This window comes from Taudactylus pleione, unplaced genomic scaffold (assembly GCF_031769625.1).
Source record: "Taudactylus pleione unplaced genomic scaffold, aTauple2 ptg000015l, whole genome shotgun sequence".
NCBI lineage: Eukaryota > Metazoa > Chordata > Amphibia > Anura > Myobatrachidae > Taudactylus > Taudactylus pleione.
The window spans coordinates 36,212,303-36,227,137 of record NW_028284417.1 but is presented as its reverse complement, the minus strand read 5'-3'; the positions used below and the strand labels follow the sequence as shown (position 1 = coordinate 36,227,137).

Genomic DNA, 14,835 nt, shown 5'->3' with positions numbered 1-14,835 from the left:
GTTCAATTTAAAATTAAATTAAGTAAGTAATGTAAGTGAATTTAATTCTGTATTCTAATATTCTGTTTTACAGGTACACATTATACTTGACCATCACTACATTCTTCTTTCCTTTACCACTAATAGTGGCCTGCTACATTTTGATTTTATGTTACACATGGGAAATGTATCATCAAAATAAAACTGCAGGACGGTAAGTGATCACTGAACCTACACTTCTTCATTGCTTCTTCAACAAAATAACAGAGATAACCTAAAGTAGAAAGTGTACTGCGATGTATCTTTATTACAATTAAAGAACACTCTGCTCACCACTGAAAATGAATATATAGGTGGTGCCTCATCCTCAAGGATACTTCTAGAACTAGTTACTAGACACATGGCCGTAACTAGGGTAGTGCAGGGCAGGGGGCACTGTTGGGCTTGTCAATTTTCTGTTTATTACAATTCTCAATTACAGTTTTGTCATATTTTACCCACAGCATCTCCTGGCCTCCCCTATCTCTTCCTCATGAGGCCATGGCCCTTTTTCGGGCGTGTTATTTTCGTATTTAAAAAATTGGGGGGGCGCCAATGCTCATCCTGGCACAGGGTACCAAAAAGTCTAGTTACGGCTCTGACTGGACATGAAAGTGAGGTGGGGACCATTTACTTAAGTTTGCTATAGCTAGTGTGGTTTGTTGTGTCCTGTTACTAATCTGGACAAATATTGTAATGCAGTTGAGAAATTGCAATCCCTTTAAAGAAGAGTTGATAAATTGTTTGCACCTTTGCCAAAAATAAGTGTGGTGATCAAAATGAGTCAAATGCATATTTACATTGATTATTTATGATGAGCTATTACTCCCACAAAAACACTGACATGTCAGGTGAGTTTATAGGCCTTGAGGTTTTAGAATGTAAGCATAGGTAATTATAATGTAAATAAATATTTAAACAAACATGACTGCAAAGAAAATTATCATCCATTTAATGGCACTATCTGTTTGCTTTTAAGTGTCACAAAAATATTAATATTTACCAAATACCTAAGTCAAAAGGGAAATATGTTACATGTGTAGCTAATAATGAAAAATGCAAAAAAAAATAGAATAGTGTAAATAATGCAAAAGAAAACAAATTTGATGTGCTTCACAAAAAGAATCGTAAAACCTTTTTGTTTTATTCTGCATTATACTGTATACTTCTTGTAGACTGTAATGTAATGTGATTGTGAAGTATACAACCAGAGAATGGTACATACTGTATATCAGCTCATTGCTAACTGAGAGGAAAAAATATATTTTTATTGCTAGTTTAAAGTGTGATAAAGATACAAAATCATTCATTTCAAAGATCTCTTTATATAAATTCCATATTCATCTTTGCTAAAAAGGTCAGGTAAAGGCAAATTGGAAAGCTTAATACGGATAGGACACATTAAATTGGTTTGCAACACAGGTTCAGCTTTAATCTTGTAGAACATGGCAAAGGATCATGTCAAAGCCATTGTAAAATCTGCTTAAGAAGTATGGAATACCACTGGACTTAAATTTGCTGCTGAAAAGCCTGTGGGTTGTCACCTTGTAATTGATAGATCTTCAATGTGAAACATTCATATTAAAATACATTGTCTTTTATTGAGAAGTCTTGTACATAGAGATGTTAATTTATTTTGAAACTACATCAGAATAACTAAAGTAGAAGCATCTGCATTACGAATATATTTTTCTTTTTAAGGGTTTAAGTAATTAGAAATATTAATTTATTTTGGAATAAAATCTGATTAAAAAGTTAACAACACTGTTTAGATATGCTTCCAATAAAAATGACAAAAAACAGAAATAAAACATAGCAAACAACACCAACATGTCCTGATGTGCAAAATGCCCATAGAATATAGATTAATTTTTATTATTTATTAAATACTTATATATTTTTAGTGGAAATTGAAAAATAGAGCATGTGCAGACATGGAATGATGTGAGAAAAAATGTACAGATTAAAATATAGATATAAAGCTACGTTTCTATACCTATCTATATTCAAAGGACCATGAAACAGGAGAAACAGACAAATAAATTACTTTTGAGAATATGAAATATTACTTAGGACAGTTGTGGGTTTAGTCAAGAAATGTCTCTTTTATTTTGGCTATTTTCCACTTTTTATCTATTCTGTAAATTAGTGGAGAGAGATGTATTAACCCCAAATTTGCCCTAATTCAGCCACAAAATGTGCAAATCACGGCAAATCCTTATCAGTGAATGGTAAGATTCATTCTGCTCTTTTATATCTGTCAGTATGGTGTAAATACTACACCAGATGACATTTCAATGTATTATCTGAGTATATGTACAAATACATATCTAATGGTGTTTCCCCTAATACAATCTAGGATGAGTGAATATAAGAAGGACCAGAATCTTCTTTTTTAAGGCTATTGACATTTGTGAATGGTTGCTGATTAGCTTTTTATATTCTGTTCACTGTATTTGGACTGATTCTAGGGTGACTAAGGGTTGATGACCAATCTCTAAAATTAAGACCAATTTTATAATTGGCGAAAAGTATTCACCCACCTCTAATAGGAAAATTATTCTCAGTGTAATTCATATCAGTAAGCATAAATTGCTTTTTTTTTACCAAGTGGCTAAAAATAGCTACACATTTAGGGACTGATTCAGAGGTGGACAAAGAAGTGCACAGCAGCATGTATTGGCAGTCACCCATCTGTGACTTTATGCAAATGCCGACACAAAGTCCTTCCCTTCTGTACATCTCTGTGCCAGAATGTGCTCGGACTGATACTCTAACTTGCAACATCCATATACGTAGTAATTCCGATTGGAGCATTATTAGACGCCACCATCAGTTGCACCAGACCCATTTCAGGTGTAGCTTCTTCATCCAAGTATAGACGTCTATGTGAGTGGTCAAGAATCTGTGTATGCAACCACTTTCACCAACATGCCCATGACACTGTCTACACCATGTCGCGACCAGAGTTTCTCGGCATGGTGGTCGATGGGTATTACCTGTGAGGTCACTATGGCGGGGGGCGTCTGGCGGCGGTGCTGGTGTTTGGCGTGGGGCGTTGGCTGTGCGTGGTTCTGTGCAGGCATGTTGTCACTTTGGGCTGGTGAGGCCTGGTGGTGCTTCCGTTCCGCTCCGGCATGGGTGCCGCCATCTTGCCTCCGGTCACGTGACCTAATCGCCCAATCCTGGTTTGTCACATGCTCTCTCTGTCAGGTCACGGCACAGCACTGAGTATTTAGGGAGGTTTAGAGCCTCACTTCATTGCCAGTGCAATGTGTTTCTCAGCATAGCTGAGAGAGAGTTCCCTGTGCTCACCATCTGTTCCTGTGAAACGCTACCTGCCTGCCTGCTTGTCTCCAACCCCGCTGGACAACCCTGCATCCTCCATTACCTTCCCCTTGCCTGAGAACCTGAGTCTTCTGTTCACCCTGCACCTTGCCTCCACTGACACTCTGCTGGATTATTTTCCCTCAGCCTGCATTCTTCATTTCAACCACTACACCTGATTTCCCCTGCCTGTCATTAAATGGACATTTCCCTATTAACCAGAACCTCACACTGCTGGACAAGTCTTTTTTCACCACCCTCACAAGACCCGGATACTGGACTTCTCCTATCTGCCACTACCTGGACTTTTACTCATTGCATTCACCTCAATTCCCATTTGCACTTTAGTGCCATCCCTGGACTTATTTTCTCCCATTGTTCATGTCTGCCAAACCACTTATTAAAAGTTCTATGTTTTGTTTTAAATCTGCTTCTGTGTCTGCTCCTATCACCACCCCGGGCCCACAACAAAACCAGGACATAACATACCATGCCCATAAGACAGACCATCGATGTGTGTCACACCTCCCTGTCACTGCCCAGGAACGGCCAATACATTTTCATTTCACTTCTCCTTGCGTGCTCCTGAAATTACAATTGGAGACTCTGTATAGACACAATCAGGATATTTCCAAACAGGGCCCCAATATTCCAGGGTATAGACAAGCAGCAGTTACTGAAATTGTTAAAGAATTGGCAGAATTTTATCAAAATATTGTCTCTTCCAATCAAAACCCAGATACACTGTGGTTAGAAGCAAGGTAACTCCTTCTGTAGTAATACTTACATAGTAATTGACCAAACAATGTATTTGCTCCTATTAAGGATTAAGGTTATTAATTATTAACAATTGGCAATTTGCGGTGTTTATTGTTCACTGCCATCAAATGTATGATATAGACATTACTAATAAGCTTGATTTCTTTGTCTGGATGATAATCTCCTTGTTCACATGTGTATGTTTCATATTACCTTGATATAAACGTTTACGTTTACTGTACACATTGATTATATCAGCTGTTTTTATTTTTTATTATGTCTTGCTTCATTGAATATATTGAAAGAAATATTTTGAAAACAGTTATTGGGAATATTAATATATGTTTTCCTTGATTAATTATACAATGCTACAATTATACATGGTAACTGTACTACTCAGTAATGCCAATGCGTGCATTCACAACAGCCTCCTGTCAGTGTGAATGAATGAGATAATGAGACTGTAACCAAATCTCCCTCCCAGGGGAAGAGTCAATCCATTAACAATCCAAACAAATCTATTTTGAGGGGAATGCTGCATTGTTACAGAGGAATAACAGCCACTATGTTCTGTGATTTATGCACAGAAAATGGTGAACCCTATAGTAATTCCACCTGATTGAGGGCCACATGAACATAGATGGAAAAATGCTTCTGCAGTGGCCAGAATTATGCTTTCTTGTCCATATCATAGTCTATTTTCTGAATATGTATCCAGTGCTGCCAGAGGAATTTTAAACTAAAAGTGTAGTCAGCGCAAAACATACGGCAGTTAGTAAAGGGGGGTATCCACTAGACAATAAAGTTGAACGATTGAACGATAATGATAAAATTGTTCGATAATCGTTCGATAATCGTTCAAACATCGTTTGCAAATCGTGCAGTAATTGTTTCTAACGATGTACGATGCGCGCTCCCGCTGGTCGTTTGATCGTCTCCTCCATCGACTGAACATGCAGGTCAATTTCACTTAATTGCTTACAAATCGTTTACACATCGTTTACACATCGTTCACGCTGAACGATCAAACGATGAACCACTATCTGCCCACTATAGCTGAAAACTCTCAATCACAGATTAAAACAACATAGTTTACTGTTATATCTTTTGCAAATCGTTCAGAGTGGAAGATCATATTTCAAGGGAAACTTCAAGGTTAAAATCGTTAAGAGGTTGGACAGGAATAAAATCGTCTAGTGGATGCCCCCCATAAAGCGTATTTTCGTACTGCACATGCTCAGGAATTGTACGTAAGCAACTATGGACCAAGCAGAGTCGCATATATTTCAATCGCATCTCACTAGGCAAAGTTCAGTGAGACCATGTCCATGCAACCGCAGGCTACGCACAGTGTCCAGTTGTGTAATTTGCACCAAGTATAGGGGGTATAAGTGTGCACTGATAACGATGACTAGTATCACACCAAAGGTACGATTAGGGAACAGGCATGCAACAAGATGCATATCATATGTGTCAACTTTATTAATCTCCTCTCTAGGAGTAGGCCGTAGAGGAGATGTAGGTGGCAGCTGATCAGGGCTTGGCTGGTCTAATTTCATCATTTGTGGGAGAACCTCCCATCACCCTGCAGCTCAATGGACTAACCGGGAAATGTGTGAGTCTCCCGGAGATTCCAGGAGAGTAGGTATATGATGCATATAGCTCTGTATTAGGCATCTCTACACATTTATTTTTGTGCAGGCAATGCTGGGAGCACATACAGCCGATTTCCATCCAACTGAGCATCAGGCCAAGTTTTGTGGAACCGCTGAAATAAAACATGACTTACTTTGTGGTGCATAACCATGTGTACTGAGTGAACAGAATATCTATGATTTTATTAATCTTTAGCAGCTATATGTAGTTGTGGACTAGGAGGCTGAATCTAATTCTAGTATATCAGCTGCCTGCACTAACTGTAAGCTGCCATTTTGTAAGATAAACCAGTATATCTGAAAATGTATATGATATAGTGATATCACTGAGACGTGAGGCACTTCATGAAGCATTTCAAATTGCCTCATGTCTCAATGATCTTACTAGTTTACAGTGAATTTATTGGTTGAATTCAGCATCAGAAAATGGCTACATCTACTATATGCAGGTAACAGAATACTTATAAGCAATTTCCTTTTGACATAGCAGAAGAATACAAATGTTATTATGTTGTATATACCTTTGTCAATTTCATTATATTTTAATTTCTTGTTTTTTTCCAGTTACAACAACAGCTTACCAAGGCAGAGAGTGTTACGGCTGACGAAGATGGTTCTGGTACTGGTGGGAGTTTTCATCATCAGTGCAGCACCCTACCATGTGATACAGATTGTGAACCTACAGATTTCTAAACCCACATTCATTTTTTATGTCAGCTATTATTGCTCCATTTGCCTCAGCTATGCCAGCAGCAGTATCAATCCTTTTCTGTATGTACTCCTTAGTGGAAATTTCCGTAAAAGACTTTCTGAATGCACAAAAAACAAAATGAAAATGTCAGAACGTGAGCTAAACAATTTTGATAATACTTTGAAATCCAGTTTTTAATTTTTTTTCTTGTGTAAAAAGAATTTGCTGTTAGGGGTTCATTTATTATGTACTATTTGTGGCATATTCTCCGGAAACATCTGTTTTCTGGGGATAACCACAAACATTTAGTATCCCCCAGATTTATTATTTATTATATCTGCAATATCTTCTGCGGTCCCTCCTCTTCTGACAGCAGTCGCAAACCCCCTATAGGTTTCTATAAAGGATATGAAAATGGCTTTACCAAGCTCACATTCCAGAGTTTGGCCCCCACAGCTAATGCCATCTAAAGATGGCATCATGCTGCTGTAGCCTATGGGCTACACTTCGCAAAAATTACCGGGAGAGGGTTCCCCCTCCCCCTCAGCAATGGCTGCCACCATGCGTGGTCTGTAGACTGCGCATGCACTGGAGTCCCAGCACAGAACTGAAGAGACCATTGTCCCTGCAAGTTCTCTTTATTACATTTGGTCGGTATGATTGCATACTGCAATGCAATCATGGGCGCTGATATTGCGCCCAGATCGCATGACATATGTGATCATTGATAAATGGTCCCCTAATGTTTTATATGTTGGGTGAATATCGATGAGTATAACATGTATTCAATCCGGCACTTTATAGTATTCTTACATTAATGAAATCAAGACAACAAATACAAGCTATGTAGAAAAACCTTGTAAAGCACCTTAAGCATACAGCCTCCGTAAGTTAACATACTGTAATATGCCCAACTAAGGGCCTGATTCAGAGCCGTTCGCTATTTGCGGTCGTTCGTTCAAAAACAAGGGGTGGCTATTCAAATGATCAGTTCGCAAATTGCAGTCTGTTCCCACCTCTAAGTCTGAATGAGCGAGCAAAACATACGCTCGTTTATTTGTTAAAAACGCCCCCTGGCCGCACGCACCATACGTCATGTCCGCTATTTATTAGATTAATCGAGTACATCGACCAGCGTATGAACTGCTCGCTATTCTTGTGGTTGGTTTTTGCTACCACAATCTTGCGAGCAGTTCTGGCTATAAAATAACCCAGTGACGTGATCAATGACGCTGCTGTATTAATTATGCACACCCATAAAACGCCCGTCTTGACCTTTAAGCACGCCTGCGTTCGGATCTCCACTCCCCATTTTCAAGCACCTTCCCCTGTTACCACCCACATACGCCTCATTCTGTCACTCAAAATAGCAGGCATTCGCTATATTGCGAGCACATGAATTTTGGCCGCACTGACTGGTTCGCGCATGCGTATAACGATCCGTACGCATGCGCAGATGTGCGAACATCGCTCAGAACGAGCGTACTGCCGCTAGCGAGTGGCTCTGAATGAGGGCCTAAATGTGCTTTTATTAAGAGAAAAAAAATAATATAATTCTTTTTGTACATTAACTATACTCAGATATCCAATCCTGTTTATGAATGATGAAACTATGTCAATGCTGTAGATGATCCTTATGTAAAGACTGTAAAAGTACAAGTGCATATAGTTACACTCCACAGCAGTGTAGGTCTTCAGTGTACAGATGTGTACTGATACACCAAGATCTTTACACCATACAGCACGAGAGGCTTGGTATAAGGTGTAGTGTACCATATTTTTCCTTAACTTTTGACACAGCGAAACATTGCAAAACACCACTCAAATTGTACTAGTGACACTGGGATGCGACTTTAACCACGCAGGAATCAGTTTTAAACACATACAAAATAGCAGATGAAGCACAATGGAACTTAGTCACACACAGATGTACAGATGTCACACATTACATTGATCAGTGTACTTTAGCACAGTTTAGAAAAAACAATGATAGTGCAATTCAATGTGTAGGCAAACGATTCAAAGAAATCTAGGATCATAATATTTACAGACATGTAATCATAAAAATTAAAAAAATTTACCCATATGAGACTACACATAGCTACAGGAAAAACTTCATCAACATCAGGCATCATTTCATCTATTTCTACTCTGCATGGACTACATCTCGTGGAACAGGTAACTAACAGACCTCCTTACTATTCTTCCCCATAGAGGAACTTTGGGCCTAAATCAGCTTGGGTCACAGGTCTGCGTTCACACGCACCCAGTCGATGTTTGCATTCTGTGCATGAAAATGCACCGCAGTGCGCGTGCGCGAACCCACTGTGGTGATCATGAATGCGAACACACCGGAAATGCAGAGACACAAGGAAATGATTGACAGCAAGTGCAGTTAGGGGTTGGAGACGGGGGGGTGGTCAAAGGAATGCAGGCTTGCCTGTGCATTTGAACGCTGTTACAGGGGCATGCATAATTAAGACCCAGTGACGGCATACGTAGCCAGAGCTCTACATGGCGACAGGAAACTTCACAGGCTGTGATGCATGTCAAGCTCAACCACAACTCTGCGTATGAGTCCGATGTTACTCGATGTTACTGGTGTTTTCGCTGACTTGCGAATGTATGTATTGAGAACCTCACAGGATTTTGCATACATCCATTTACATTATATTGGACTGTTCATGAAGGAAACTTCAATACATACCCCCATAATCAACTTTAAAGATATTTACTACAGTAGTATGCAGTTTTCTATTTACATGGAAGTATATATAATTATATATGTCTCTTCTGAACTTTTATGATTATGTCTGTGATTCTTTTTGAACTTAGATTATATATTGAGAAATATATATGTGTATATATGACCTAGTGTTTATTACACATTCGGGGCCCCATTTATTAACAAAGGTAAACACCAGTGACAATGAAAAAGCTACTGGTATTTACCAATACTTATCCCTCCGGTGAGGTCCAGCAAAGTCCTCCTGGTCTGCAAGGTCCTCCGCTTGGCAGCTGGCAGTCTAAAGCTGCCAGCAACAAGGGTCTTGTGTAATGCACATGCATGACTGTCCGTCTGCCTGGAAGGTTAGCTGAAGCCATAAAGACAGTGCCAGGTCCCCATTATCATCAATTGGGACCGTATCACTCTCACCATCTAAAGATGGCAAGAACAATGCTGTGACAAACAGTGGTAATCTTAGATTACCGCTGTTTGCTCAATCCAGAAAAAAAGACATAACCCCTTTAGTGAGCTCTAAAGGGGTTATGCTTAATTAATAAATGGGGCCCTTCATTTTTTTATACTCTCATATTTTCTCATACAGTCTTCCTTTGAATTGATTGCCTGCACAGTGATTACGCTGTTCTGGTTCTTTTTTAACAATTTGGGTTTCCTATTAGCTATACAGGTGACTATCCTGTGCGAACGGCAGCATATCGGTGCATGCAAGTAAAGTTCCTTATTTTAGTTGTCTTTATATTACTGCTGTGTTTCGTATAATTGTTCAGAAACACAATATTATGGTTGTTTGCATTTTGTCATTTTCTTAATTGTAAACACTCCCAATAACAGCTCCAGTAAGTTTTTATTTTGTCTTACCATTAGTTTTGACGCTTCAGATGTTCTATTTGTGAATAAGAAACACAAAGATGCTCGGCGCGGCCGAGTCAGTGTTACCTGGTGCCCGGAGAGGAGATATTTGCTACAACTTGAGCAACAGTGTATGAGGAAAGGACACATCTGTATATAGTAGCAAATGCTTAAGTCACAGTACCCTATTTGTACACAATATAATAATAATGTAATGAAGTGTCATAAACACAAGAGAGAATAGTATCTTGACAGTTATTAATAAATTAAAAAATAATGTCCTCATGAATATTGAGCACCACTTATATTTAGCAAATTAATGCAGATATGCATGTTATTAGTCTTTTTCACATTTTAGGTATTATGAAGACAACATTGTGCACACATACTCTAATTGGGTGCTGGCAGCTGCAGTGACATTTATACACCTATGTTATTAAAAACAGTTATTACTGACATTGCTCAAAAGACCAAGTGCACAGTAAATTATAGCCATCAACGGCAAATACTATAGCTATCATTGTCTAATTTACACTAGATTTTAAACTCATATGAGCAGGGCCCTTTTTCTATTTGTCTTATCTACATTATTATGTTAACTGCACTCTGTAAATATGTATGTATTGTAAATACACGGACAACTGTATTGCGATTACGGAGGACCCAGCCAAATTTATTGTATTACAATTGTAGTTATGAAGGGTGGCCAGAAAAAGCAGTGAGAACCTCGGCCATAGTCAAATAAGATATTTAAATAAATAGGGTGGAACCCCACCCAGCACAAAATAGGATTAGGTGTTACCACTCCTCCTTAATTTGCTTAGCATTGGCCTCTCCCCGAAATGGTGACCAGTTCCTCCCCTGAGAGAGAGACCAACAAGCGGCTCTCAAAGGGGGAGTGCCAGTCAACCATTCTTGTGCTACAAGAGGCCGCCAAGGAGCATTGCATTGCGCCTCCCTTGTTGAAAGTCACAAGGAAATTGCATTCCAATGAAAATAAAAGAATAAATATAAACTAAATTAGTCAAGTGGGAATCAAAACTGGAAAAGAGAAATATGGATGCTCTTCCTGCCTATTTATACCCAGCCTAAAAACCCCTCCCACTAACACCTATTAGGCTATCTAATACTACCGTTCAACACTGGTAATATAACAAACCATCTCTTTATTAATCCCTAACCTTCTATCGATCCATTCCATAAAAAACTTTGGTGCTTATATAATCTCAAACTTAGGGCCTGATTCAGAGCAGGACGCTCTTTCAGAGTGCTCGCTCTGAATTAGTGCCCTCCTTCTCTTTTTTAGAGCGGCCACCTGGCCGCTCGCATAGCTGTGGGTGACCACCCACAGCTATAGCGAGCGGCAAAAAAGATGGTCGCGATGGTCAAGACCATCGCCACCATCGGGCTTGCGTCGAGACCCTTGTGGTAGGGTCTCATCTGCCGCAAGCCCCGGTATGCTTTTGGCTCTATCAGAGCCAAAAGCACTCCCACTGACATCACTTGTGATGTCAGTGGGGCCGGCCCCAGACAGTAGGCGTTCCCATGGGAACGCCTCCATCTGGCCAGCCACGCCCCTGGCATGCCCACCAAAGGGGGCGTGCTGTCACTCACCATCGACAGCACGCCCCCTTTGGTGCGAGACCCATAGTGACGGCTTGCCCGTCGCTATGCGGGTCTCGCTCATGCGCACGATGGAGCCAGCTCCCTCATGCGCACTTGGCCAACATCGACCCGCTTGTGAGCGCTCAGCGCTCGCGAGTGGGTCTGAATCAGGCCCTTAGTTAAATATTTGGCTACTTTAATAATAAACAGATACAAGCTAATTGCTGACTGGATACTATGGTATACTGCATATTTATGTGTTAATAAAGAGCTCGCACATAGTGATTTCTGCATATAAACCTCTCTATACATTTTATGATTACAGTATGCTACCTTGTGGGGGCCTAGCTCAAACACACAAAACCTCTGCAGTTGCAATATATACAATACAAATGAAAAAACTCATATAAAATAATGTAATGCACATGATTTAAATCAAAATAACATTAATTGCATAAATAGATTTGATTGTTATTTTGTACTCAGGAAAACAGTGTACACTCTTTGAATCATTAATTACTTTCTTATGTATAGTGTGCCACTTTATAATGTACAGCGTGCGACAATTGTATTTTAAAAATCCATCCATCCAGTTAATAATAACTAGAAAAAAAGCTTGTTTTGCATACATATTGTTTATAGTGTCCCATTACTGCTAACATCAATTACAGAGAACATTTCATTTGAAAGTATTAATAATAGTATGTCGCATTCAAAATTAATATTTAATAAATGCCTTACAAAGCACTAAAGCAAGTGTTACTGTTTTGTTTTTCTCAAGTAATAAAATGTTTCAAACATGAGTAGGTGGTTTAATCTGACATATTCTGTGTATTTATAGATCTTCTGCTGATGGTATTTTATAAGCAAAAATATGACGTAACTTTCATTGTATTCTGCAACCTTGGTTTAATCCTTCACACACATAAACTGTATGCTTCTAAATGTGTGGGGAATTATTTAGGAGTTAACTTTTGGATAACATTACATTGTTCTATTGTATAGGAAGAAGCACACATGTACATGTAAGTCAATAAATTGAATCAAACTGCAAGTGGACTGATTCTGCTGATAATCACGCAAATGGTCACTGTTTTTCAACTACTCATGCACCTAAATCACTAAAAAGTCAATTGAGATGTGTGGTCTCGGAAATGAGATGTGTGGTCTCGGAAATATATTGGTAATGAGATGTGTGGTCTCGGAAATATATTGGTAATGTACTGGGTGTTCCTGAGCGGTGACTGGGAGGTGACTATTCAGATGCACAGAGATGATTGTTTGATGCACCTGTTAAGGGAGTGTCACATTGTGAAACTGAACTGGTTGCAAAAATGAAACATTAATTCAAATATAATAACACAGGTTAAATTTGAACATTATATTGAAACAAAGTATATCATTTTGGTATTGTGTAGTATATGCCACCATTTGTATTACTCAATTTTATGTCCTTTTTTTGTAAAATGCCTTTGGAAAAGAACAATGCATTTACTAAAGAGTTCATTGAAGTATAAAGACAACATTAATGTCTTTGGAAGGTCCAAAGCAAGGCTTAATCAAACAATCAGAAATGTGCTGCAGCAATCCAGGCCCTCATCTGCATAAGCAAGCCGTACCACAGTGATGCGGATGCGGATTGGGGCTGCAAAAAATCCAAAGTTACCGAACAGTGGCCCTGATTCAGAGCCGGACGCTCTGACAGAGCGCTCGCTCTGAATCAGGGCGTCTTTATTTTTTATTGAGCGGCCTCCTGGCCGCTCGCATTGCTGTGGGTTGCCACCCACAGCTAATGCAATCAGCCAGGATAATGGTCACGATGGTCAAGACCATCGCGACCATCGGGCTTGCGACGAGACCCTTGTGGTAGGGTCTCATGGCCGCAAGCCCCAGAGAGCTTTCAGCTCAAACAGAGCCAAAAAGTCTCCCACTGACATCACTTGTGATGTCAGTGGGGCCGCCCCCAAATGGTAGGCATTCCCATGGGAATGCCTCCGTCTGGACAGCCACCCCCCCGACCTGCCCACCAAAGGGTTCGTGCTGTCACTCAACATCGACAGCATGCCCCCTTTGGTGCGAGACCCGGAGCCACGGATTGCCCGTCGCTATCCAGGTCTCACGCATGCGCAAGACGGAGCCAGCTCCGTCATGTGCATGTGCTCTGGGCCACCATCGACCCGGTTGTGAGCGCTCAGCACCTGCGACCAGGTCTGAATCAGGCCCAGTGTCATTCAAGGAACACAAGAAAATTAAGTTTACACTCGACCAAGGTGAGCAGAGAGCCTCCTTGAATTCGGAATACCTGCCAGAAGAGGAGGAAGATGAGGACTTGGAATGTAGCGGCATTGAGATGGTAAGTTTGTTAACGGAAAATTTTAAATTGCATATGCTAATTATCTAACAAATTCATCTTGCCATGGCACTGCACCCACACCATTGAAATATGCCATGTAGTCCTCCCGAGTCTGCCTGGTACGTGAACACTGTGATTGAGTTCCAGTTGCCGCAAGTGGTACATTATGTATCTATCCTCTTCCTCTGCATGCTCCACTTGATCGGGCAAAACAGTGGCCCTTTAATGTTGGTAGGAAATTGTGCAACACACAGCACACCATTACCACCCAGTCAATTTTGTCCACAAGCAGATTAATGGCTGTGTGAAAAATGCGAAATCTATTACTTAGCATTCCAAAAGTGTTCGCCACAATATGCCTAGCCCTTGAAAGTCTATAATTAAAAATCCACCTCTCTTTGGTCAATGTCCTTTGTGGATATTGCTTCATAACAATTTCTTGTAAAGCAAAAGCCTCATCAGCAACAAAGACAAACAGTAGTCCATGTTTGGTTTCTGTGATAGATGGTAGGTTCAGAGTGTTGGACATCATTTTTTTGTAATATACAGTCTTTTGAAAGGAGCCACCATCTAAAGCTCTGATATTATTCCTGATGTTCACATAAATAAAGTCATAGTTAGAAATGAACACTGCCATCAGCAGTATACTAAAGAAGCCTTTATAATTGTAGAAGTAGGATCCACTGTTGGGAGGTGGTGTTATATGGAAGGGCTTTCCATCTATAGCTCCTCCACACTTTGGGAAATGCCAGCGGCCCTGAATTCCTCAGCAATACTTTTCCACTCATCTGCAGTTGTCGGGAGCTAGAAAACTGGAATAAAATGTCAGTGT

At 39.9% G+C, this 14,835-nt stretch overlaps 1 protein-coding gene across 1 annotated transcript in view; it reads left to right on the top strand.

The window, feature by feature from the left end:
* MCHR2 (melanin concentrating hormone receptor 2) overlaps window positions 1-6,648 on the top strand; it is a 123,298-nt gene extending 116,650 nt beyond the window's left edge. The window contains exons 4-5 of the mRNA XM_088470951.1: window positions 74-193; window positions 6,324-6,648. Of these exons, the coding sequence (XP_088327077.1) occupies window positions 74-193; window positions 6,324-6,648 (445 nt within the window). The remainder of the gene's footprint in view (window positions 1-73; window positions 194-6,323) is intronic.
* Window positions 6,649-14,835: the final 8,187 nt, after the last annotated feature.